At 50.8% G+C, this 26,216-nt stretch overlaps 1 protein-coding gene across 20 annotated transcripts in view; it reads left to right on the top strand.

Annotated features, from left to right (window-relative positions):
• The window catches only part of LOC123353129 (collagen alpha-1(VII) chain-like), a 196,477-nt gene that overhangs the window by 13,020 nt on the left and 157,241 nt on the right, over nucleotides 1-26,216 (top strand). For all 20 annotated transcript variants that reach the window (XM_044994027.1, XM_044994002.1, XM_044993994.1 and 17 more), the window contains 16 exons: nucleotides 164-280; nucleotides 3,433-3,579; nucleotides 4,331-4,450; nucleotides 6,968-7,126; nucleotides 8,074-8,202; nucleotides 9,334-9,483; nucleotides 10,305-10,442; nucleotides 15,294-15,440; nucleotides 16,158-16,277; nucleotides 17,191-17,337; nucleotides 17,524-17,727; nucleotides 18,853-18,992; nucleotides 19,628-19,751; nucleotides 22,516-22,659; nucleotides 24,232-24,422; nucleotides 26,042-26,059. In XM_044994027.1, the coding sequence (XP_044849962.1) occupies nucleotides 164-280; nucleotides 3,433-3,579; nucleotides 4,331-4,450; nucleotides 6,968-7,126; nucleotides 8,074-8,202; nucleotides 9,334-9,483; nucleotides 10,305-10,442; nucleotides 15,294-15,440; nucleotides 16,158-16,277; nucleotides 17,191-17,337; nucleotides 17,524-17,727; nucleotides 18,853-18,992; nucleotides 19,628-19,751; nucleotides 22,516-22,659; nucleotides 24,232-24,422; nucleotides 26,042-26,059 (2,195 nt within the window). The remainder of the gene's footprint in view (nucleotides 1-163; nucleotides 281-3,432; nucleotides 3,580-4,330; nucleotides 4,451-6,967; nucleotides 7,127-8,073; nucleotides 8,203-9,333; nucleotides 9,484-10,304; nucleotides 10,443-15,293; nucleotides 15,441-16,157; nucleotides 16,278-17,190; nucleotides 17,338-17,523; nucleotides 17,728-18,852; nucleotides 18,993-19,627; nucleotides 19,752-22,515; nucleotides 22,660-24,231; nucleotides 24,423-26,041; nucleotides 26,060-26,216) is intronic.

The raw sequence follows: 26,216 nt of genomic DNA, 5'->3' as shown, positions 1-26,216 counted from the left end.
TCCTAGGTGCATTAAAACCGACAGGCTATGAAGGAACTCTTCAAAATCTCTCTCCCCGCTGGCTAATGTAGGCAGGAGGCAGCCCACGGTTCCATCAGAGCCATTGGGTGCATGGGTTGTAATGTCGCTTCTCTGAAATGTCTGTTCCCTTTAACCCTTCCAGTGAAGCTCCTGCCAGTGAAAAGCATCTTGCTCCAGAATGAGACGACCGACACCATCCAGGCCAGGTGGACCTCAGTTAGGGGAGCATCAGGATACCGGCTCACCTGGGTGTCGGCAGGTACAGTCTCCAGGAACCAGAGGAGCGTGTTATTTTCATGATGGTCTGTTAGCAGCCTGCATCGTTACTGGATCTGCTTTTGCTTTTGTCATCACCCCTGCTTAGCAGCACCAGGGTGCAGGTTCCCACCCAAGCTTCCCACAACGCAGCTTGAGATTAGAGACAGACCTGGTTGAAATCCTGACCCTAAACACCTGCACAGGGGTCTTTTCTCTGACCCTTGATTCAAACACCCTTTATGCTGTTATTAGGGGGAGAAGTGTTAGAAATCCAGATGTTCTTATTTTATTTTTTGCCCCGCCGGACGGATGGTTTGGTGGTTAAAACAAAAAACAGGGAATCAGGGCACTTGCATTCTCTTCCTCCCCTGTGACCGACTTCCCGGGTTGACCTAGGGCAAGTAACTTCTCCTTCGGGTGCTGCAACTTCCCGAGTTGTAAAATAGGGATAACACCACCATACAGGGGTGATGTTGGGGGGAGGGATAGCTCAGTGGTTTGAGCATTGGCCTGCTAAACCCAGGGTTGTGAGTTCAATCCTTGAGGGGGCCACTTAGGGATCTGGGGCAAAAATTGGTCCTGCGAGTGAAAGCAGGGGGCTGGACTTGATGACCTTTCAAGGTCCCTTCCAGTTCTAGGAGACTGGTATATCTCCAATTATTATATTATATTATTTAGTTGGGGTTGGTCCTGCTTTGAGCAGGGGGTTGGACTAGATACCTCCTGAGGTCCCTTCCAACCCTGAGATTCTATGATTCATTCAATGGTATCTCTGAAGCACTTTGAGATCCCCAGGTAGGAAGGTGCTTTAGGACAGTGGTTCTCAACCAGGGGTCCGGGGCCCCTTGCGGGGGCCACGAGCAGGTTTCAGGGGAGCTGCCAAGCAGGGCTGGCATTAGCCTCGCTGGGGCCCGGGGCAGAAAGCCGAAGCCCCATTGCATGGGGCTGAAGCCCGGGGCCCTGAGCCCTGCCAGCCAGGGCTGAAGCCTAAGCTGGAGCAACTTAGCTTTGTGAGGGCCCCTGTCACATGGGGGCCCAGGCACTTGCCCTGCTTGCTGCCCCCTAATGCCGGCCCTGGCGTTTATATGCAGAAAACCAGTTATGGTGGCGCAGGTGGGCCGTGGAGCTTTTATAGGGGGGCCTCAGAAAGAAAAAAGCTGAGAACCCCTGTTCTCGGGGAGGGTAAGGTAGCACCATTCCTGCTACTGTGCAATACACTAGCAATGAATGGATTTCCAGAGTGCGAATAAACACCCCAAATTGCAGAGATTTAGCCAGGCCTCTCGTTTGGGTTTGGATCATTTGGCTGGAAATCAGGAGGGCAGGCACTTGTGGGTCAGGGATGGTCTTTTTTGTTCTGCGTTTGCACTATGGGGCTCAGACCCACAGCTGGGAATACAAATAATAATAATAATGTCCTTTCCTCCTGGACTTGTTCCTTAAGAACAGGCTTTTGCGTGGTACTTCAGTCCCCCCAGAAATGCAGCAAAAGGTGTGTGTGTCTGTGTCTCTGTGTGTAGTCCTGAGCTTCTTTAAATCTCAGGACTCCTGGGTCCTATTCCTGCTGATGCACTCTACGACTGTGGGCAAGTTACTTTACCTCTCAGTGCCTCCTTTTCCCCATTCCACAACTGGGGAGAAGGCTAGATGAACTGGCCAGTGTATATGTGTCACTACTGCCCTCTGCTGGATGGAGTCAGAAACGTTCCACTGTGTGTCATAGGCGCTGTATCGCGTTCCTAGCTAGAGGGCTATTTGTGTGTGTGTGTGTGCGTCCATCGTATCCATTGTCCGTAATCAAATCCAACCCCCGCAAATTTCCCTGACACACAACTTTGTAGCGGACCCCCAGAAGGGAACGGGAGCATTGGGCGTTGTCGTCATAACTCATACACATTCGCCCCTTTTGGGATTAATACAACAGGGGTCGTTTTCCCACCCTGCTTGTAGAATGCTGGTGTGAGGGGTAATTCTACACTGCAATGTTCATTCCAGGGCATGTGTTTCCCTGGACCGGTGGCTGATTGTTCTTTCCCATCTTCCAAGACAGAGAATAGATTAAAATAGCTGCTTATGTGGAGGGTGTGTTGGCGGAGCAAGGATACCACTGACACAGACAGGAAAATGAGGACATGGCACCCCCGAGTGGCTGAACTAAGAATAGCCACATGCAAAAAGAATGAACGATGCAGTAACTTTTAAGAGTCATGGAAATGTGAGATTTGCCTATCTCCTTCCAGCCAGGACAGGATTGTCCCCTGCAGATCAAATAGCTTTTTAGGCTGAGCATGCTTTGCGTTTTGTGATACTCCCCGGAGGAGAGGAGCTGACCCTTTCCCATCCTTCCCAGAGCTCCACAGATATTCCCAGCCCTCAACTTTCTGCCTTGGGGTAGCCCTCCGTCCAGCCAAGTGAGATGGCAGAGGACTCCCTTGGGAGCCCATGAGCAGCACTGCCACCAGCTGGGCCCCTTTCAGAGCAGACGGGCTTCCCCTCTTCTTCCAACAGGAGTGAAGCATGTTACCTGCCCAATCACATGCAGCTGTTTGTATTTTGCTGGTTTGGTTTATTCTCCTTGTGCCACTGGGGCACCCTAATGACTGATTGGCCCCCAGGAAGCTGCCATATGTCATTGTTGTTATTTATGTTTAGAGTAGAGCCTCTAAGCCCCAAGTGAGATCAGGGCCCCTTTGTGACAGGTCCTGGACGTTCAGCCCCTGCCTTGAAGAGCTGACAATCTACATGCGCGAGACAGAGAAAAGAAATATGATCATCTCCATGTTACAGTTGGGAAACTGAGGCACAGAGCAACTGGCCTGCCCAGCCAGTATAGAGCTGGGGGGAGAAATCTGCACCCCCACCCTAAGGGGCAGGACCCAGGGAGGCTGTAGCAGGGGCCAGAATTGAACCTAGAACCGGAGTCCCCATCTAGCGCCTTCACCACAAGACCAGCCTTCCTCTTCTTTCTCTCCTACCTGAGCTGACCACATGTTAGGGTGACCACGGACGGGTCTGACTGTTGGTCGGTGTGCGGCATTTAATTGGTGGTGTCCTGCATGCTGTATTCTGGGGGGGGCGTGGGAAAGGAAGGGGGGAATGTCCCTCGAGAGCTAGACTCGGGTGTATCCAGCTGTTGTCTCCTCTCCGGTGCAGAGGGCAGCGTTGAGACCCTGAACCTGGACGACACTTGTACTGACTACATGATCCCAGGGCTGCAGCCTGGGCTGGAATACACCGTCACCGTCAACCCCATCTTCGGGGACGTGGAGGGGCCTGTGGTGAGCAGCCGGGCAGCCACTTGTAAGTGTCCTGGGGCGGGCCAGTGGGAGGGGAAAGGCCTGGGAGGGCAAGTTCAGGTAGGCGAGACCTCGGGCATAGAAGGAAGAGGGACTGGGGGTGGGAGGCAGCGAAGGAGGGAGTCAAAGGGGCTGAACAGGTGGCTGGGGACGTGGAGGTGGGAGAAGATGAGTAGTGCTGCTGCCCAGGAAGATAGTTGAAGGACACGTATGGGGAAGGAAACCTACGGTGTCACAGGACTCCTTCTGGGGACGTCTGGCCTAGTTTCCAGAGCAAGGGATGGGGAGCCAGGAAATGCGGGGTCTAGCTCTGCTGCTGACTTGCTGGTGAACAGGGAGCAAGTCATTTTGCCTCTCGGTGCCTCAGTTTCCCTATCAGGAATACTGGGGGTGATGTTAGTTATCCTCCTTTATGGAGTGCTGTGGTGGTGCTCAGATGCCACGGTGATGGGCGGCAGTGTAAACCTCTGAAACAGATGATCAGCCAGGCTGATCCCTGCGTTGCCTGTACCCAGGTTGGCTCCCAGGTCTTCCGGTCACACACAGCCACCTCCTAGCCAGTATCACCCGTGGCTGACAACCTCCCTCTGGTCTCTTATGCACAGAGCAGCCTGGTGCATTGTGGTTTTTCTTCGGTCCCTTAGGACCTGATCCAAGTCCCCCTGAATTCAATGGGAGTCTTTCCACTGTTATTGCATCCGTCAGACCCATAACCCGTTCCGCTGACCCACGCTGCTCGGCTCTCTTTCTTAAAGTGGCGTCGAGCGCTGTGCAGACCCTGAAAGTGTCCGACGTAACAATCAGCTCTGCCCTGCTCTCCTGGGATTCAGTGGCTGGGGCCAGTGGGTACAGAGTGGCTTGGGGCCCTACTCCAGGTAAGCCAGCGTTTATCGAGTCCATAGTGCGGACAGGCCCCCTCCACCCAGCATTTAATGCAGCCCCAAAGCTGGAACAGCGAGCACATAAAACCAGGGAATGGCAGATGTCGAGGCAGCTCCGGCACTGGTCACTTGTCCATGTTGCACAACCCTGGGGTTGCTAACTTTCGAATGGCACAAAACCAAACACCCTAGCCCCGCCCCTTCCCCAAGGCCCCGCCCCTTCCCCAAGCTCTCTCCCCCGTCCACTCACTACATTCCCCCTCCCTCCGTGGCTCAGTCTCCCACACCCTTATTCACTTTCACTCGGTTGGAGCAGGGGCTTGGGGTGTGTGAGAGGGTGAGGGTTCCGCCTGGGGGTGCAGGCTTCGGTATTCAGAGTGTGGGAGGGGGCTGCGGGTTGAGGCAGGGAGTTGGAGTACAGGAGGGGGTGCAGGCTCTGGGGTGGGGCCGGGGATGAGGTATTCAGAGTGTGGGAGGGGGCTGCGGGTTGAGGCAGGGGGTTGGAGTACAGGAGGGGGTGCAGGCTCTGGGGTGGGGCCGGGGATGAGGAGTTTGGGGTACAGGAGGGGGCTTCTTGCTGGGGCTGAGGTATTCAGAGTGTGGGAGGGGGCTGCGGGTTGAGGCAGGGGGTTGGAGTACAGGAGGGGGTGCAGGCTCTGGGGTGGGGCCGGGGATGAGGTATTCAGAGTGTGGGAGGGGGCTGTGGGTTGAGGCAGGGGGTTGGAGTACAGGAGGGGGTGAGGGCTCTGGGGTGGGGCTGGGGATGAGGTATTCAGAGTGTGGGAGGGGGCTGCGGGTTGAGGCAGGGGGTTGGAGTACAGGAGGGGGTGCAGGCTCTGGGGTGGAGCCAGGGATGAGGTATTCAGAGTGTGGGAGGGGGCTGTGGGTTGAGGCAGGGGGTTGGAGTACAGGAGGGGGTGCAGGCTCTGGGGTGGGGCCGGGGATGAGGTATTCAGAGTGTGGGAGTGGGCTGTGGGTTGAGGCAGGGGGTTGGAGTACAGGAGGGGGTGAGGGCTCTGGGCTGGGGCTTGGGCTGAGGGCTTTGGGGTGCAGGAGGGGGCTCCAGGTTGGGGGGGTCTCAGAGCTGGGTCAGCGGCGCTAAGGCAGGCTGCCTGCCTGTCCTGACACCGCCTTGCGCACGCCCTGGAAGTGGCCAGCTGGTCCGACACTAGTAGGCAGGGGCGGGGGCAGGCTCCGTGCGCTGCTCTCACCTGCTGCAGGCACCGCCCCCCAGCTCCCATTGGCCAGTTCCCAGCCAATGGAAGTGTGGGGCCATTTGCTCAGGGCAGGGGCAGCACGAGGAGCCCTGTAGCCCCCCCACGCCTAGAACCCGGACCTGCTGGCCGCTTCCGGGGTGCAGCGCGGTGCCCCATGACACGTAGGGGCCAGCCTGCCTTAGACGTGCAGCTCCATTGACCGGACCTTAACGGCCTGGTCGGTGGTGCTGACCGGAGCCACCAGGGTCCCTTTTCCACCAAGTGTTCCGGTCGAAAACCGGACACCCGGTCACCCTACGACAGCCCACATGCATCGGGGCAGGGAGCTTGTTTCACTGCGGGCCCTTTGGGCCCAATACTCAGTTCCATTAAGGGCTCATTCAGCTGCTCTGGCAGCAGAAAAGCTCTCTGAATATCCCTGCACTAAGGGCCTGTCCACCAGTGGCGAGCTGACGGGAGAATTCTGCACACAATGTCCCTGGCTCTCTTCCTCCAGCATAAAGAGCATGGCCAGAGTGCACTGCGCTAGGGCTCCCTAGCTCCCAGGACTCATAAGGGCCATGGGAAGGAGAGTACAGACTAGAGCTGCCCAGAGGCTGCACTGACTTACACTGAGGGGAGCAGGCCATGCCCCTGAGTATAGGGTACCACTTGAACGTCCCCGACCCTCTCCCTGCATCAGGCCTGGGAAAGAGCTAGCAGACAATCAGGCCCTGTGAGCAGGAGCTTATGGGAAAGGCTTCTTGACTTTGTGGCTTATCTCCCTTTAGAGACTATGAATCCTGCAGACCACCTGCAGCTCCAAGCCCGGCCTTCCTTACAGGGATACTGTCCACTGGACTTTTTCTGGAGGGTGTAAACTGACTAATTTTGGCAAGTTTCTGCTTCAAAGAGCACCTCCTTTGTTGATTCATCTATTTCTTTTAATCCCTTTAAGGGGAAAAAAACTCCTGTACAAAGGGTTTCGATTCTCTTGCTGATGTTTTGTAAAGGTACCTTCAGCAAGAGCAAAAAAAATGAAGCGTTTGATTCTGCAAAGGCAGTGTGGTCTAACCCATTCAGTCCAGGCTTTCCTCTTGCTCCCTGGAGGCTGGACTGGTAGAAATCCAGGTCTTTGACTGGGTCTTTGAACTTCTCTGGCCTGCGTTACACAGGAGGATGGATTAGATTGTCACAGTGGCCCCTTCTGGCCTTAATATCTATTAACTTTACTCGCTGGCTCCCAGTCTTCCTCCCGCCCACTCCACTTGCCAACATTGTTTACTCCTCAGCTTCTTTTTCTTCCCACCAAAAGAATTCTTCCACAAAGACCGACCGCGGCAGCTGGCTCTGAACAGCTCCACCACAGCCTACCAGCTCCGAAACCTGGCCCACGACAGCGAGTATGTGATTTCCCTCTATGTGCTCTTTGGCTCGGCGGAGGGGCCTGGGATCACTGCTTCAGCCAGAACGTGTGAGTATACGCATGGTGTGGAAGCGGTGCCTCTCCTTGCTCGGGCAGCTCAGGTGCCCGGTACATACCGACAATACAGAGAGCACCAAAGGGCACTGGAGACGCAAGTTTAACCTCTTGTGATCAAAGCCTTTCGTTCCAAAGCATTATACAAACTAGCTGTACCCCTGCCTCTGGAATGCAGCCACCTCTGGGGCAGAACATGACAACTTTAACACCACAGAGCAGCATTACACCACAGTCTGGGACACAAATGGAGGAAAAATACTATAGCTAAGTGAAATGTAGGGATAATTGACAGTACGTGCCAGTGTTGGAATTTGACTCTGGGGTAACACCCATTCTCTTGTGAAAAGAGCAATGGATCAAGTATGGCCAGGACGTTTGTTTTATATTTCTTCCAAAAGGCAACACCACCTCCAGCAGTACAGACCCTCTTAATGCCCTGGCGGGGCATTGGGTTCAGTACCTTGCCAGCTACTGAGTCACCAGTAATACTCCCTGCAGTAACCCAGGCTTCCTTTGGCTGTCTCCCAGACAGCTTCTGACCCACTTTATCCGACGAAGCCTGTGTGATCAGAAGGGATGACAGAATAAGATGATCCGCACGCGTGGCTTGGCAGACTCCCGACATCAGTCAAAGGCTACGAACCAACTCCTCAGCTGGTGTGTCTCAGCGGTGTTCCAGTGAAGGCAATGGAGCCGTGCTGATTTACGCCAGCTGAGGATCTGGCCCATGATTTCACAAGAAGGTTCTCAGCGGGACTGTATCCCTGGCTGACCTACAGCAGCGCAAAGATAAGATCGCCACCATGTCCTTTGAAAGTCACTGTTCCCTAAAAGTCACTCCCCCCGGTGCTGTTAGCAGTGAGAACCCTGAGAGGTGCTGGCACTTACTGAGCACGTTACTAATCAAGACATCAGCTAACGTCACTTTCCCCTGGCAGCGCCTCTTGGCTACGTGTCCAATTTCAAGGTAACTTCCTACACGAGCACATCCATCTCCCTTGCATGGAGTGCCACAGCTGCAGCCACTGGATACCGAATCTCCTGGAGCCCATGGGGAGCGGGCAGAGGTGAGTGCAGATCGGGTGCCATAATTTGCTTTTGTCTGATGTGTGTAGAGGATGTTCAAGCTGGCGATGCAGGGTGTCTGCCCCCATGGAATATTGCCTGGCCACAAGAGATTGCTTTATTCTAGTTCACTGGGCTTCCATGGCCGATATCTGCAGAGCTAATGCTCTGAATTTCTGGTGATGGGTGTGAAAAAGCAGCCTGTGCCAGGCTGTGTGTGTTACTGCCAGAAGGGTTTGAACCTTCAACCCTCAGTGCTAAAAACATGAGCATCCACCAGCTGATCTGAAGGACGGAGACCTCTAGGGTTGAGCTATAGCTCAGGGGTTTTCAAAATGAGGGTCAGGACTCCCCAGGGGGTCACGGGGTTATTACATGGGGGGTCGCAAGCTGTCAGCCTCCATCCCAAACCCTGCTTTGCCTCCAGCATTTATAATGGTGTTAAATATATTTAGAAGTGTTTTTAATTTATAAGGGGGGGTGTCGCACTCAGAGACTTGCTATATGGGTCACCAGTACAAAAGTTTGAGACTCACTGCTACAGCGGGCTCATTAATCTCATGCACGGACCAGCCACTAGAGGGGGACATAGATCCACATGCGCCAAATGTAGTTTACATGAGCTCCCCCTTGTGGCCACCAGAGTAGCTGTGATTTGCGAATATGTCAGGGATTGCGGTCTTGTCTTAATTGGTTTGGGAAATCTTTGGGCCATCGTCTCTTACTCTATTCGTAGAGGAATCAAGTGTTGTCCTCAAGGAATCCTATTCATTCCAGGGGATGTTCCCCAGTGGAGATTTTGGCGGGTTTCCAGACCATTTATGCCACTGATGACTTCTGGGCCTGGTGCCAGTCCAAGGCCAAGGGGGATACGGCTACGGGGTACGAGGGCTAGCTGCCGGGAAACCTTTCCTCATTCAGCCTCCATTTGCCTTTCTTCAGTTGAATCCGTCCCCTCCGGCTTCTCATCCCTGGTGCCTCTCTAAGTGACTCGCTTCCCCCCACAACTTTGTGTTTACACCCTCCCCAGAGAGCCTCGAAAATAACACTACTGGGAGGAAAAGTGGTGCCTTTTGGAGAAGATCCATTGTTCTTGGTGAATGATAGGCACTGTGGTGTCCTTGTCCTTTCAGGAAGAGGAATTGCCAAGAGCCAGTACCTGGGCAGCAAGGGGCTCGCTTATCACATTGACCATTTGCTGCCTAATACCCACTATACACTTGGTGTTCGCGCTATGTTCAACAAGTCCGAGGGACCGGAAGTGATTCTCACGCACCGTACTGGTGAGTTCTGCTGTAATGACCCTGCCTTGCATGGGACAGCATGGTTGGAACCTACCACCTTCAGCAGAGACCTTTGCCACTTGAACTAAAGGAGCAGCCCTGTTAACTTGCAGCAGTAGAAGACTGTTATCCTTGAGCGGGATGCAGCACACATGCTGCCAGTGTGTTATGCTATCCCTGCGTAAATAGGCAGGGCTGGATTTAGGCTTTTGGGAACACTCAGTAACATTATACATGGGGACCCAAATCTTTCAGTCTCTCTCTCTTGTCCAGCTCAGTTCAGCAGCAGGCCCTGTTGTTCCTTGTGGGATCTGGAAAAGCCCTGCAAAATTTCCCTCCTTCTTTTATGACAGACTTCACGTGTTTCCAAGACTCCTTTGTGTGTGAGTGAGAATGCCCCTAGAGCATGCAGGGCTGAGGACCTGCTGTGTTTGGAACAACTGGATTTTGAAACCCATGGGCAATATTTTTAGGATGGTGTATAGCAAAACCTCATTATAATGTTCTCCAGCCTTTCTTCTTTTTGAACCCAATGGGGGAACTCCCTGTAGAAAAGTTGGTCTGTTGATAAGGCATTAAATGAGATATGCCCAGAGGGTGTATACCTGATGCTTCTGGTGAGGATCATGTGAGATCAGGGATGTAGCCCTGGGCGTACCATGGGCTAGACTCTGATACTCTGACTCACACGGAGTAGCACCTTTCTCCAGGCATAGAACCACTGATGTCAGCAGGCTTAGTCATGGAGTGGGGTGTTGTTCAGTGGCCGGAAAGATAATGGAAATCCGACTCCGATCTCCATATTTCATTCATTTTTGCAGCCTCGCTTGCAGACTCAAACCCCATCCAGACTGTCCGGGATTTGCGGATCGTCGACATTGGAGTAAACAGCTTGAAGGTCTCCTGGAAAAGGACCCCGGGCATAACACACTATAAGATATCCTGGGTCCCATTCAGTGGTAGGCATCCTACTCCATCGGCCATATAAAGTCTAGTGAGAGAGCGCCGGGGGTCCCTGGTACGCTGGAGGTAACTCTCAGCTCAGTGTCCTCCGCCTCTTCTCACAGGTGCTCGAGGACAGACTATAAACTGGCAGAGTGGGGTCAATGCTTTTAGGAAATACCCAGGCTCGTAAGAGTGGGCTGAACACCTGGCATGGGGCATCTTTTGTTCTTCTCTTGTGCTCGTGGTAACTTGGTTTGATTTCCAGCTATAACCATGGTCCCTGGAGGAAAAGCTCCTCTTGGCTGCACCTGACTTTTTGGTTTCTGCTCAGTTATTCCACCAGCTCACAAGTATGTTTGTGTGTTGCTGGATGGGTGTTTTCAATCATGGAAGGGGCCCTGTAGACGGGTCGGACTCACCCCTGCGGCGCCTCCTGCTGGTGACTCCGGGAATTAGCTCTGTTCCAGCCTCGGAGCACCCCCTGCAGGCTGGTGATCCACCTGTCTTCTGGCCCCCGTGTCCCTCCCTGGACCCGGTGCCCTTTTACATAGGGGTGCTGCCCCCTGGCAGTAACCCCTTTTCTCTCAGGGTCTCTCCTCTCAGGGAAGCCCCCCCCTCTATCCCCACCTTGCCTCAGTATTTGGCTACTGCCAGTCATTGTCTAGCCCCACGCCCTGGGGCAGACTGCAGTATCAGCCTACTCATCACTGGCAAGGTTGGGTTTGGACCTGCTGCCTTGGCCTACCTCTGGGCTGCCCTCTGCAACCCCTAGTACCTGTTGGCCCACTGCTAGGCCGCAGCCTGGGGCTTTCCAGGCTGGAGCTCCTCAGCTCCTCTGCCTTTCCCCAGCCCTGCTCCACTCAGGTACCCCGTCTCTAGCTCCCTGCAGCCAGGCCCATCTCCCTCTGAATGCACAGAGAGACTGTCTTTGCTTCTGGCTTCCCTGGCCTTTTATAGGGGCCAGCTGTGGCTCAGTTTGGGGCGTGGCCTCACCTGCAGCCACTTTCCCAATCAACCCAGCTTTTAGAGCAGCAGCTCTCAAGCCCTGCCAGGCCACTTTTAAACCCCTCAGGGCAGGAGCAGGGGCAACCCTGCTACAGGCCCCCAAAGGATCCTGCCCTTTCTTCCTTTCACTGCTGCTTGGCATAGGCTTCGGAGGATAGGATTAATATTAAAAATGATCTGGACAAACTGGAGAAATGGTCTGAAGTAAATAGGATGAAATTCAATGAGGACAAATGCAAAGTACTCCACTTAGGAATGAACAATCAGTTGCAGACATACAAAATGGGAAATGACTGCCTAGGAAAGAGTACTTCAGAAAGGGATCTGCGGGTCATAGTGGATCACAGCTAAATATGAGTCAGCAGTGTAACACTGTTGCAAAAAACAACAGCAACAACAACAACAACCCCTCCATACTGGGATGTATTAGCGGGAGTGTTGTAAGCAAGACAGAAGCAGTAATTCTTCCGCTCTACTCCCTGATGATTAGGCCTCAACTGGAATATTGTGTCCAGTTCTGGGTGCCACATTTCAGAAAAGATGTAGACACATTGGATAAAGTCCAGAGATTAAACGATTACAGGTCTAGAAAGCGTGCTCTGACAGGGAAGATTGAAAACACTGGGTTTGTTTAGTCTGGAGAAGAGAAGACTGAGAGGGGACATGATAACCGTTTTCAAGTACATAAAAGGTTGTTACAAGGAGGAGGGAGAAAAATTGTTCTCCTTAACCTCTGACAAGAAGCAATGGGTTTAGATTGCAGCCAGGGAGGTTTAGGTTGGACATTAGGAAAAACTTCCTAACTGTCAGGGTGGCCAAGCACTGGAATAAATTGCCTAGGGAGGTTGTGGAATCTCCATCACGGGAGATTTTTAAGAGCTGGTTAGACAAATACCTGTTAGGGATGATCTAGATAATACTTAGTCCTGCCATGAGTGCAGGGGACTTGAGTAGATGACCCCTCAAGGTCCCTTCCAGTCCTATGATTATTCTATGATCCAGGCTGCAAGCTCAGTGGATGCTCAGGAGGCTGCATGTCTGCAAAGCATAATCCCTGAAGCGTGATGGTCCCGTCCTTCTGACTGGGAGGAGCCAGCCATACCTAGCTCCAGAGAACGTCACACTTGCTCCTGAGACAGCCATGGCATCAGGGAGAGACATATGGTATTTCTCCCTCTCTTTGCAATCTGATTTTGCCAGATGGGAGGAGTGAGAGCTCCTGGCTCTGCACCCAACCTCCTCAGCTCTCCTCAGCACACCCTCCTGGTCCCAGTCCAGTCTACACATCCTCCACCATCAATCAACGAGTGGCCAAGCAGGCCATAGGAGTAGCTCCCTGCACCAGCCCATCTCTCCTGGGCCAGTCTCCAGGACTGGCAGCCTCTCCAGGGTCTATCTCCCATTCTAAGGGTATGTCTACACTGCAGTCACGGGGCGTAAGTGCAGCTTGTGTGGACGTGCCTGTGCTAGCTTTAATCCAGCTCAGGTACCAGAACAGTGAAGCCATGTCAGTGCCCGTTAGCCATGCCAGGAATTTCCTAGGGTTCTTGATGGGCTGATACAGCCCACACTAAACCATGCGCTACCACAGCTTTGCTGCTCTGGTACCAGAGCTACCTAGACGAAAGCTAGCTTGGAATGTCTATGATACACCCTTGGAAGGGCTGGCAGGTGGGAGACCTCCGTCATCTGCTGCTTTAAAGCTTTCTTCTGAGCTGCTGTTTTGCACAAGTTGCATTTCCTGGCATGCAGGAAGTGAGTGCAGGAGAAGAAATGAGGTAACAATCATAGAATCATAGAATCTCAGGGTTGGAAGGGACCTCAGGAGGTCATCTAGTCCAACCCCCTGCTCAAAGCAGGACCAAACCCAACTAAATCATCCCAGCCAGGGCTTTGTCAAGCCTGACCTTAAAAACCTCTAAGGAAGGAGATTCCACCACCTCCCTAGGTAACCCATTCCAGTTCTTCCCCACCCTACTAGTGAAAAAGTTTTTCCTAATGTCCAACCTAAACCTCCCCCTCTGCAACTTGAGGCCATTACTCCTTGTTCTGTCATCTTCTACCACTGAGAACAGTCTAGATCCGTCCTCTTTGGAACCCCCTTTCAGGTAGTTGAAAGCAGCTATCATATCCCCCCTCATTCTTTTCTTCTGCAGGCTAAACAATCTCAGTTCCCTCAGCCTCTCCTCATAAGTCATGTGCTCCAGCCCCCTAATCATTTTTGTTGCCCTCCGCTGGACTCTCTCCAATTTATCCACATCCTTCTTGTAGTGTGGGGCCCAAAACTGGACACAGTACTCCAAATGAGGCCTCACCAGTGCTGAATAGAGGGGAATGATTACATTCCTCGATCTGCTGGAAATGCCCCTACTTATACAACCCAAAATGCCATTAGCCTTCTTGGCAACAAGGGCACACTGTTGACTCATATTCAGCTTTTTGTCCACCGTAACCCCTAGGTCCTTTTCTGTAGAACTGCTGCCCAGCCATTCGGTCCCTAGTCTGTAACAGTGCATGGAATTCTTCTGTCCTAAGTGCAGGACTCTGCATTTGTCCTTGTTGAACCTCATCATATTTCTTTTGGCCCAATCCTCTAATTTGTCTAGGTCCCTCTGTATCCTATCCCTACCCTCCAGCGTATCTACCACTCCTCCCAGTTTAGTGTCATCTGCAAACTTGCTAAGGGTGCAGTCCACACCATCCTCCAGATCGTTAATGAAGATATTGAACAAAACCGGCCCCAGCACTGACCTTGATCTCTTTTAACATGGAGAGCTGGTTGGAAACTGAGCAACAAACTTTGCAGAAACAATTCTAGATCCTTTTCGTTGCATTTTTCCAAATTATGATTGAAAGGTTCTGTTTAACCAAGTACGAGCTTTACGGAATGAACATCTGGCCTGTTCAGACCCATCTTGGGATTTATTTAAGCACTTGTTCTAAAAACGTACAAAGAAGTTAACTTCTGCAAATTCCTCGTTTTTAAAAACAGAAGATGATCAGTGACATTTTTGGGTTAAAATCACCATGAAAAGTTTCAAGAAACGATTTTTCATAAAAAGTTCCCAATGTAGGAAAAAGGAAATTTTTTTGATGCAAAAAATTGCCATCTTTTTTTTTCCCAATGAAAGCCCAACTTTCTGGTTTCTCAGGAGCCTCCCAATTCTTTACAATTTTGCGCAGCGTTGAAAATAACTCAACTGCCACATTAAACAGGAAGAGCCTTAAGGCTGGGTTATTGATGGGTTTCTCTCTTCACCAGCTAGTACAGCCACATATTGGTAAGGAGAGGCAAACTAAGGGGGTATGAGAAAAGCGCTGCTGCCCCCTGTCTGCTAACAAGAGAACTCCCGCATTGCCCCTTGACTTGGGGGGAGGGGATAGCTCAGTGGTTTGAGCATTGGTCTGCTAAATCCAAAGTTATGAGCTCAATCCTTGAGGGGGCCATTTGGGGAACTGGGGTAAAAATCTGGCAATTGGTCCAGCTTTGAGCAGGGGGTTGGACTAGATGACCTCTTGAGGTCCTTTCCAACCCTAATCTTCTATGACCTGCTCTGTCCTTATTCTTTGGCTGGGTGGTCCAATAGATAGCGCATTGCACTGGGAGCTGTGAGTCCAGGTTCTATTCCCAGCTCTCCCACTGATGCATTATGTGAACTTGTGCAAAACACTTAAGATCACTCTGCCTCAGCTTCTCCAGTTGTAAAATGAGTATAATAACACTCCTTCTCCTTTACCAAGTGTTTTGAGATCTATGGATGAAAAAGACTGTAAAGATAATGCTTGCTACATGAAGCATTATTACTTTCTCCTGTCATTATCACAAACTCTTCAGTTTTTTTATTGTTGTTATTAATTAGGTGGCTTGGAAACCTCACAGATCGTTCCAGCAGAGATCATATTTTTCACAATTACTAAGCTGCAGGAGAGCACTACGTACACCATCCGTGTGTCTTCAATGATCCAGAAACGGGAGGGAAGCCCAGTGCTTCTGACTGCCAAAACACGTGAGTACCTAGGAGACATGGGAAGATGCTAATGTATAATGTCACCACTGCAACCGGAAAGTAGATCTGTTCAGGCTGACACTTCTGTGCTCATCTCAAAGTATCAAGAGTTTGGGATCAATTCAGAGAACCAACCTAAAACATAGGGATCATATCTACGGTAAATCAGCATAGCGCCATTGGTTTTGGTACAGCTACATTGATCTCCACGAGCTAAGGATCTGGCCCAAGATGCTCACTCGGATTTATGGAGGTTCTGTATCATGCTGTTGGAATCATTCCCTCTGTTCCTACATACGCTGCTAGTGAGGGAGGCTGAATGTCAGTATCGCAGCTGGCACGTGGGTAGGATCCTGGAGCTGATAACCAGCTGGCAGGAATTTCCCACCCACGTGTGGCCTGGCACAATTGGCCAGGTGCAGTCTGGATATTTTGGATCTTCCTCTGAAGTATGTAGCAGAGGCCATACCAGAGACAAGATGCCAAACTCAACAGGCCAGCCATCTGTTTCATTTCTGTAATGCCTATCTGGAATTTTTGCCATTGATTTCAATGGGCCCAGGATTCCACCCTTGTATAGTGTGTGTGTCTCTTTCCTTCTGGCCCAGTGAAATTCAGTAGATTCTCCCTCTCGAGCTCTTTTGTCTCATGCCATCAATTTAAGTGTTTACACAGCAGCAAACGATCATTGTTTCTTTTCTCTTTCCTTTTAAATAGTGGGTTTGCCCAAAGTGACTCAGTTTGCAGTTCAGGAGAGCACGGAAAGCAGCGTTTTGTTGAGCTGGACCGGTGTTCCTGGGGCGTCGGCATATTTATTAACATGGCGCCTGGCATCAGGTAACGACTCGTCGGTGCCACTGATGAATGGCTGTGGGTAAGGAAAGCTAATGTAAGGAAAGAAGAAGAGAATGTGAGGTGGGGAGAGTTGTAGAGTGTGTTTCCTTGGAAAGATCTTGGGAAGGGCCATATTTCCACAATATCACATCTTCACTATTCTTTGGTTCCCCTTGCTTGGCCAGTTATTAGTTCACAACAACATAGAACTTGCCAGATCAGATCTGCCCTAAGGTCCATTTAATCCAGTGTCCTGTCTCTGAGAGTGGCAGGAGTGCTCTAGAGGAAGGTGCATGGAACCCCATCATGGATTAAACCATCTACAGAGGAAGTGTCTTCCTAAGCCGGACAATCAGTGACTGGATTATGTGCTGAAGCATCAAGATTTCTATCCCTGATCTTTTTCTAATTCAATTTAATGCCACTGTGGATGTTCTCATTATCCATATACATGCGGGATCCTTCTTTTGAATCCTGCTAAGCTCTTTCCCTCTTACATCATTCATTTCCCTCTGAGAAATAAGAGTCTTTTCTAGTAGTGAGAGCAGAGGACTGGGACTCTGGACTTTCCCCACAATTCCGCTCTTCCTGTGTGACCTTGGATGAGTCATCTCTGGGCCTCAGTTTCCTAATAAATACCGGGAGTGATGATGCCTACCCTACCAGGGTGTTGGGAGACTTAACTGGTCTAAAATTTGTACAGTGCATTGAGATCCTTGTGTGGATTCTGTGTAACTTTAAGTCAGTAAATCTCAAATGAGGACTTCAGTAAGTCAGTCAGAGTTTATGGGCCTACTAGAGGAGTGAGGTTCTGTGCCCTGCAATGTGCAGGAGGTCAGACGAGATGATCATGAGGGTCCCTTCTGCCCTTAAAGTCTATGAGTAACGTACCCTCTTTCCTTGCTTTTTTTTCCAGGGTCTGACCTTTCCTCTGAACTGTTGGGAGCAGCTTCTAGATCGTATCGAGTTACAGACCTGAAGCCAAGAGGGATGTACTCGTTTTCAATAAGGCCGCTCTATGGAGAGGCGGAGGGGCCAGAGACGGCCCTTACTGACCAGATAGGTATGAGAAACGGAGTCTTGTGTTGCAATTCCTGCTGGTGTCTTTGCTGTCACCACTAGCTCACGAGATGGTGCTTGGTATGGCTTGTTCCCATGCAATGCCAATGCCTTTCAGGGCTAGTCGTGTTCTTACTCTGACCTAGTTACGCGATGGATGCAGTTCCCCTCCTTTGTTTGCTTTTTACAGTGGGATCTCGAGGGAATCCTTCCACTCCTGCTCCTACCATTACTTCTTTACCGCCTGCCACTACGAGCCCCCGATCCGTGGGCTCTAGCCATGCAAGGGCCACTCCTCTTCCATCAGCCGCCACCATGACATTAAGAATGACCCCAGCAACCACAGTTGTGACAACTAAAGCGTCGCCACCATTGACCACCCTCTCTGAGCCAAGTGAGTTTGAATCCGCACAGGATTCAGTGCTGATGCATTGGTGCGGTATAACCGGCGTACCTCTTGGATGCTGTGGTCTCCTCTGATCTCATGAGCTAAAACTGGGGTGGGCTGGGTGAATACTTGGAGGGAAAACCACAGACCAAAAACAGGTGTGCAGGAGGCATGTTGGCAATCATAGAATGGTAGAATTGTAGGACTGCAAAGGTCCTCGAGAGGTCTTCTAGTCCAGTCCCCTGCACTCATGGCAGGACTAAGTCTTACCTAGAACAGCCCTGACAGCTGTTTGTCTAACCTGCTCTTAAAAACCTCTAATGATTGAGATTCTACAACCTCCCTGGGCAATTTATTCCAGTGCTTAACCACCCTGACAGTTAGGAAGTTTTTCCTAACATCGAACCTAAACCGTCCTTGCTACAATTTGAGCCCATTGCTTCTTGTCCCATCCTTGGAGATTAAGAAGAACAATTCTTCTCCCTCCTCCTTGTTACAACCTTTTATGTACTTTAAAACTGTTCTCATGCCCCCCCGCCCCCCAGTCTTCTCTTCTCCAGACTAAAGAAACCCAACTTTTTCAATTTTCCCTCATAGGTCATGTTTTCTAGACCTTTAATCATTTTTGTTGCTCTTCTCTGGACTTTCTCCAATTTGTCCACATCTTTCCTGAAATGTTGCACCCAGAACTGCACACAGTACTCCAGCTGAGGCCTAAGCAGGGCAATCCAGTAGGTGGAGTGCTTTCCTCTTTGTCAGCAGGTGAAAGAGCCAAGAGATGTTAGATAATCACACCTGTTATAATCGTAATAATACTGAGACTACTGATGATGAACCATTGTGTCTGACGTCGTGTCTCTGATGGTGGCCAATGTCTAATACATAAAGAGGAGGCATAAACTGCATGTAAAAGAATTGAGGTGTGCAGCAGCATCCCATGGGGGTGAATGTATTATATCTTCTTTACTCAACACACCCTTGAAACCACAAGGCATGATTGTGTCTCGGACTGTTCTCCCATAAAGAAGAATAGTCCGACCTTTTATGACAAATCCCATCCAATATGAGACACATTGGAAACCCATGGCCTTCCTGTCCTTGATTTACGGACATTCTACCTTCCCTTCGCAGTCTGTGGCAAGTTCAAAGCGGACATCGCATTCCTGGTGGATGAGTCTTCAAGCATTGGCCAGAGCAATTTCAATAAAGTGAAGGACTTCCTTTTCCGGATCGTCTCCTATTTCCCCAGAATTGGGCCCGAGGGAACACAGGCAAGAGACCATTATTCTATCTATCTATTGTAGGTACCTTTCTTCGTTCTCACAACACCCCTGTGAGTTAAGGGAATGCAGTCTCTCCACTGTGAATCTTAGAGAGGATAAATGACTTGCCTGAGAAGTCTGTGGCAGAGAAGGTAATTGACCCCACCTCTCCTAAGCCTGAGACTAGCATCCTAACCATTGGGCCAGCCTTCCTCTTGGCCCCCAGCTGGACATTCCCTGTTTTATGCCATTTTCTAGGAGTTTCCCCAAGCCCCAACCCTCACTAAAAAGATCTTAGCGCTATTGAAACTTTGTGTTTCAACGTGCTCACTTTGGGCCTAATCCAGCAACCAGTGAAGTCAACGGAAAGTCTCCTACTGGCTTCCATAGGCTTTGCTATAGGTCCTTTGTTTGTAATGATCCACTTTGCACCCGTGATAACTGAACTGGACCTTTAGGCTAAGGCTCCATGTTGCTTTCTTTCACTTGACTAAGAAAGGTGGAGTTCCATGTTCTCATTGACAGCAGATCATGAATAACATCCCCTCCCATGATCTATGCCTTTTACTTGTGTGCTTATATCCATGACCCATGCTCCCTCGCTCCATCCTGCCACCTTTATCGGCCTCACGTCTCTTTGGCAGATTGCTGTAGCTCAGTACAGCGAAGAGCCCAGGACTGAATTCCACTTTAACCAGCACAAGGATCGGAATGGAGTTCTCAAAGCCCTCAAGGAGCTGCAGTACACTGGAGGCAATACAAAGACGGGTGCGTACCGTGTGTGCATGTCAGCGTTTGCAGGACGTGTACTTTACAGATAGAAAGATGAGCCCAAGTCACCAGGCCTTGAGCTGCATTTGGCTCTCAACTTCCCCAGCAGTCAGGGGGGGTGATTTTGTTTTCGAGTTTTGAATCCGTCTGTTATAGAGGCTGGTTGGTTGCTTGTGAAGTTAAGATCTAAACTTCTTTAAAGTTTGGATTGGGATGGGTCTAGAGTTTTGGTTTGGACCCATTTTTAATAATAGCCTGGCCATCTATTCTGGTTCTTTCTTCAGCGTCCTAGTTTTTCGTCTGACCGTCTCTTTATAATTTTATATCCCATCACCCTCCTTAATTTAACGGAGCCCCCTCCCGTAAGGGGACCTACCCACTGGGAATATTTTTAAGAGTGCTTTTAACTCTAAGACATAGCCTTGGTCCTATCTCTAATCCTACTAGTCTTACATGCAAGAAATCGCAGCGTTGAGTTTTATGGTTCAGCGCTAGAGTCTGGTTCCTTGGGATTTATTTACATCACAGGGTCTGTTCCCTTTGGATGCACGTCTGTAACTCTCAGTAATATTCCATATGCGTGCACACTAGGTAGGACTTTCAGAAGATCTTCACGCTGACCTAGCTCTGCTCCCACTGAAGTCAAGGGGGTTTTTTACCATTGACTTCAAGGGAAAGAGAGAGAGGCCAATTCAGTGTGTTTTGGAAAACCCCTCCTGTTGGGGATAAAATTTTCTACACATCCCTCGCCTATGTTGGGAGCATCAAGGCTAGTAAAGGAGCAACTGATCCAAAATATTTCATGTTTTAAAAAAGAAATTCCCCAAACCTTCAGCCGTCTGAAGATGCACTGTCTGTAACTACAGGCATGCTAGAGAAGGGTTAGCCATTTAGCTAGTCTGTTCAGACAACAAAATTAGGTTTTACCTGGGTTCCTATTGCAAGGACTCCAAAATACACACACGGGAGCTTTAAAATGGGGGAAGATAGCCCTCATTTTACCCTTTCGAAGCTGGTCACCTAAATAGCTCCCCTGTCTTGGAGGAGCAAGTTAATTAGGATAGAAATTAGAGGAAGGCTTCTAGCCACCTGTATCTATTGGGTTTCCGGGAACCAGGCGGGCGGAAGCCCGCCCAATGCTAAAGGATCCCCCCCCCACAGCCTAAGGGGAGTCTAGCCACCTGTATCTATTGGGTTATCCGGGAACCAGGCGGGCGGAAGCCCGCCCAATGCTAAAGGATCCCCCCCCAGCCTAAGGGGAGTCTAGCCCGGGCGGAAGCCTGCCCAATGCTAAAGGATCCCCCCCCCCACAGCCTAAGGGGAGTCTAGCCACCTGTAGCAGGGCAGTTACCCTGCTCCTAAGCAGCAAGCCTAGGCTGACTGGGGAAGCAGCCACAGCTGGGCCATGCCCCAATCAGGCCGCAGCTGGCCCTGATAAAAGGGCTCTGAGCCAGGAGCTAGTTGCTCTCCCTCCAGTGTCAGAGGGAGAAGGACCTAGCTGCCTGGGAACTGAGGGCGCAGGCAACAGAGCAGGGCTGGGGAAAGGTGAGGGGAGCTCCCCCCTGGCAACTCCATCGGCTGCAGGCCCTGTGCAATGCCAAACCAGGTGCTGGGGTTGCAGAGGCAGCAGGTCCAACCCCCTCCTTTGCCAGTGATGAATGGCTTGTACACTGTAGTCTGCCCCAGTGAGCGGGGACTAGATGGTGACTGGCAGCAGCCATAGACTGAGGCGAGGTGGGGATAGAGGGTTGGGGGTTCCCTGGGGAGGGGAGACCCAGAGCTGTGGGGGTACTGTGGAGAGCAGAACTCTGAGAAAAAGGGGCACTGGGGTCTGGGAAGGACATGGGGGACCAGTGGCAGGCGAGACATCAGCCAGCAGAGGGTGCTCCAAGGCTGGAAAAGCTAATTCCCTGGACGACCAGCAGGAGGTGTTGCGCCAGTGAGTCATTGCCACACCACCAGACCAGGGAGAGGTTCTGGAGCAGCCTTTTTATAGGAGTAGCGGTGGGCAAACAACCTACCTAGTTTTAAAAGGGCACCTGATAAATTTATGAATGGGAGTATGTGTCAGGGTTACCTGTGATAACAGGGGATTGGACTCAATGGCCTAGGAAGTCCCTTCCAGTCTTGACTCCTATGTTCCTAAAGTGGTTCTGGCACCTATTAATGTCTCTTAATGTGGCCAGCCTGTACATTTTCTAAAATGTCCTTTTTTTCCATCTGCAAACTGGATCAGATGGACTCAGACCCACAGCAGTACTATTCAGACACCTGGCATTGTGGGATCTAGGTGTGACTGGTGTGGAGAAAGTAAAGAAGGAAGTGTTATTTACTCCTTCTCATAAAATATGAACTGGGGATCACCCAATGAAATTAATAGGCAGCAGGTTTAAAACAAACAAAAGGAAGTATTTCTTCACACAACGCACAGTCAACCTGTGGAACTCTTTGCCAGAGGATGTTGTGAAGGCCAAGACCATAACAGGGTTCAACAAAGAACTAGATAAGTTCATGGAGAATGGGTCCATCAATGGCTATTAGCCAGGATGGGCAGAGATGGTGTCTCTAGCCTGTTTGCCAGAAGCTGGGAATGGGCAACAGGGGATGGATCACTTGATGATTACCTGTTCTGTTCATTCCCTCTGGGGCACCTGGAATTCGCCACGGTCAGAAGACAAGAGATTGAGTTAGATAAACTTTGGTCTGACCCAGTATGGCTGTTCTTATGTTCTAGGCTGTGCATCTTTTTGCTTTGCCCCAGGTCGTGGCTTAGGCTATGCGCTGAAGGAGTTATTTCAGTCCTCCAAAGGGATGAGACCAACCGTGCCTCGCACGCTGATGCTAGTGACCGATGGACAGTCCCAGGACGATGTGTTGCCACCAGCCAGAGTGGCGCATGCGTTAGGTAGGGATCTTTGGGTGTGTTTGGCTTCCTGGGCTCTTATCTCGCCTTCCTTCACTAAAAGTGTGGGTGTGCCCCAGGCCAGACATACTGAGCCCAATACACCAGGAATGAGCTTGGCCTAATGTTTTTAGATGAAGAATCTGACCTGCACTGGATTTCATGCTCCGATGGCTGACCATTCTGGAGACTAGGGTGGCCAAGTGCCTGGTTTTCGACCGCAATGTCTGGTCAAAAAGGGGACCTGATGGTGTCCGGTCAAATCTACTGACTGGACACCCAAAGTCTGGTCACTTCAGGCGGGGGAGGTGGGTGGTGCTGAGTCATCACCTTCACCAGCCCCTAGAAATTGATGTCCACATTTTGTCCCCAGCAATGGCAGTGCTAGCTTCTCCCATGCACTGCCCATGAATGTATCTTGGTACTGCCCGGAGACCAGCTCTGGGGCAGGAGGGGAGTCCGATCTCATGACCCATTCGAGATAATTCCATGAGGATTTCCCTGCTCCTCTGCTGAGGTCTGTAATGGACTTTCTGCTGGGTGGGCTGAGAACAGCACTGCCTGATAGGCTTGTCACTCCCCTCTGAGCACTGTGTTGAACTAGTTTGGAGTCTCTGTCCAATCTCTAAACGACAGGAGTTCATGTAACTGTCCTGTGCCCTTGCCAGCAGTCTCAATGGAGAAGCCCACAGGTGGAGACTATGAGCTGGGAATGCCTTTGTCAGAGCAAGCCCCATACCCCCAATTCCTCCAGGTGACAAAGGGAAACAGATGTCTTAGGGGTTAAGAGTTGACTCCCCACCCCAGTGTGAGCAATTTCTAGTGAATCAAGACAAGCTGTGGCCGGGAGCTGAGCCTGGCTTTATTCTGCGGTTGAGAATTTCCAAGCTGATGGGTGGATTTAACCCCACCACTCCCATTAATCAGCGTCAATGGGCACTGTGGTGTGAAACCCCCTAGCCCAGTGGTCCCTAACGTGGTGCCCGCGGGTGCCATGGTGCCCGCCGGGGCATTTATGTGCACCCGCCTAGTGCCCAGCAGGGGAAAAAAGCCGCAGCCCCGCGCCTGCCGGGGACAGAGAACTCAGGCTGCAGGCGCGGGCGCCGGTGTTCTCAGTCCCAGGCAGACACGGGGCCGTGGCTTAAGCCGGAGAGAAGCCGTGGCCCTGTGCCTGCCTGGGACAGAGAACTCCAGGGCTGCAGGCTGCGGGCGCCGGTGTTCTTGGTCCCCGGCAGGCGCGGGACCCATCTAGTGCCCAGCAGAGGAGAGAATCCAGGCCCCTGCACCTGCTGGGGACAGAGTACTCCGCGGCTGCGGGCACCGGTGTTCTGTCCTCGCAGCTTTTCTCCGGCTTCTCTCTCCTCTCTGGATTATTATGTAATATTAAATATGATGTTTTTTGTATTATTTAATGTACAAATTCAAAATAAGCCTTGAAAAATGGTTGGTGCCCGCCACTCTCTTCTGAAAACATGAATGTGCTACTGGCCACAAAAAGTTTGAGGACCACTGCCCTGTCCAGTTTGGAAGCTCTCTGCCCGTATGTCTGTCTAATGAGGGAGCCATTTGTTTCAGGAATCCGTGTCATCGCCGTGGGGGTTTCCAGAGCTGACCCCCAAGAACTGAAGAGCATCTTGTTACACCGCAACCTGCAGAATGTTTTCTACATCAGCACCTTTGAGGACTTCCCCCACATCATCCAGGAGGTGATAGAAACCATTTGCTCTGACTCGCCGCATTTGGGAGCCCAACCGCAACCCGGGGAGGTGAGCTGCTTTCTCCTACACTGTTTCCGTGTTTATGCTCTATTTCCTACAGAGAGCTTTGGAGAGAACCCAGCTCACTTCCCAGAGGTCATTTCTGGCAGCCTGTGATCGTGCTCCTACCGTGCGTTCTGGTTCAAAGCACACTTAAAAAGTTAAGAATCGTAGGACTGGCAGGGACCTCGAGAGGTCATCTAGTCCAGTCCCCCGCGCTTATGGCAAGACTAAGTATTATAAACGAGGCTTTGGGCCTCATTCTGATCTCACTTATCATCCTCTGCTGTCAGCTGGCAGTCATGCCATCCAAGACAGCAATGTAAAACAGGCACAGATGAAATCAGAATCTGGCCTTTTCCTGGTTATCCGTTAAGTCAGTGACGTATCCATTACAGGGTGAAAAAACACGTGAGTGAATTGCCAATGCACAGTTGTCTCCCGGTAACAGTTGTCTGCTCAATTCGCCCCTGGCAATGTGATATCAGTAGTTTGTAACTAACCGGGTCCTTAGACACCCATAATCCTCTTTAATCTAACTCAAGCTGCGTGCTGTAGGTTGCTAGACAGGATATGGTCAAACTGCAGCAGGTTGGTGGCAAGGAGAACAACTCATCAGTCCACGATCCAGCTTCGCTGATCCAGAAATCCAAAGTCCAGAGAGGCCATGCAATCCCAGGTGCTCAAAGATAAGAAGAGTGATAGCAGCTCAGTAGGGTGTGCTTGGGGGAGTATATTGAATGAGACACGTGCAGTGAGCGCACTCATTAGTTTGGGGTTGATCCCCTACCACCTTGCTCCAGTTTTATGCCAGAGTAACTGCGCTGTCTTGAATGGAATTACATCAGCACAAAATAGGAGCAGTGGCCAATCAAGGCTCTCTACCTCTGGAGACATGGGCACAAGCCGTGGCTTAGGTCACCAGTCGTCCACATTTGGAGATCTCATGCTCAAACCTGTCATTTGTGCACTCCACAAACATGCAGCATCTCATTGCATGAGAAGCAACCTGTGACCTCTCATCATTATTATCAACTTGTTTCTCATGGGCATTGCAGGTGAATTCATAGATTTTTAAGGCCAAAAAGGACCATTATGACCATCTAGTCTGCTCTCCTGCATAACCCAGGCCAGGGAACCTCACCCAGTACCTTCTGCATCAAGCTCATAACTTCTGTTTGAATTTAGAAAGACATCCAGTCTTGGTTTAAAGACTGGAAGCGACAGAGACTCCACCATGTCTTCAGGCAAGTTGTTCCAATGGTTAATGGCCTTCCCTGTTAAAAATGTGCTGAGAGATTTTAGGAGGATTTGAATGCCAAGCAGGAGATGGTCTGTTGCATTTATTTAATAGTTTCCTATGAGCCATTGTCTTTCCTGCTGTTAAAAATAAAGCATCAGTCAGTTCTTGCCTGCATTGGGAAGCATCTCTAGCCAACCTCTGACCCACCATAAAGGCCTGGAGAGAGGAGGAGCAACTGTAACAGTTGACCATGCTAACCTTCTGGAAGGGATGGGAAGCCATTTCTTGCCAGTTCTGCAATAAGAGTTTGAGGGGAAGAATTGCAATTATTTTTCTTCCTGTTTACTCTGTTGCCATCACAGCTTCTATTCTTGTTCTGTTACAGGCTCTGAAAGGAGAGAAGGTAAATATTCTAGCCAGCTGAGCGATTTCACTCTTCAATGGGAACACACAAGCCTTGGCATTTACGTGCTACGCTGGAGGGGACCAGAGAAATACCCAAGACAGACACTGTAGATAGGCCTCCGGCAAGAGCCATGAAACAGCCAGGAGGAGACTGT

Source organism: Mauremys mutica, chromosome 1 (genome assembly GCF_020497125.1).
Source record: "Mauremys mutica isolate MM-2020 ecotype Southern chromosome 1, ASM2049712v1, whole genome shotgun sequence".
In the NCBI taxonomy this organism is placed as follows: Eukaryota; Metazoa; Chordata; order Testudines; family Geoemydidae; genus Mauremys; species Mauremys mutica.
The sequence above is the reverse complement of the archived record's forward strand: the minus strand, read 5'-3'. Positions and strand labels throughout refer to the sequence as shown.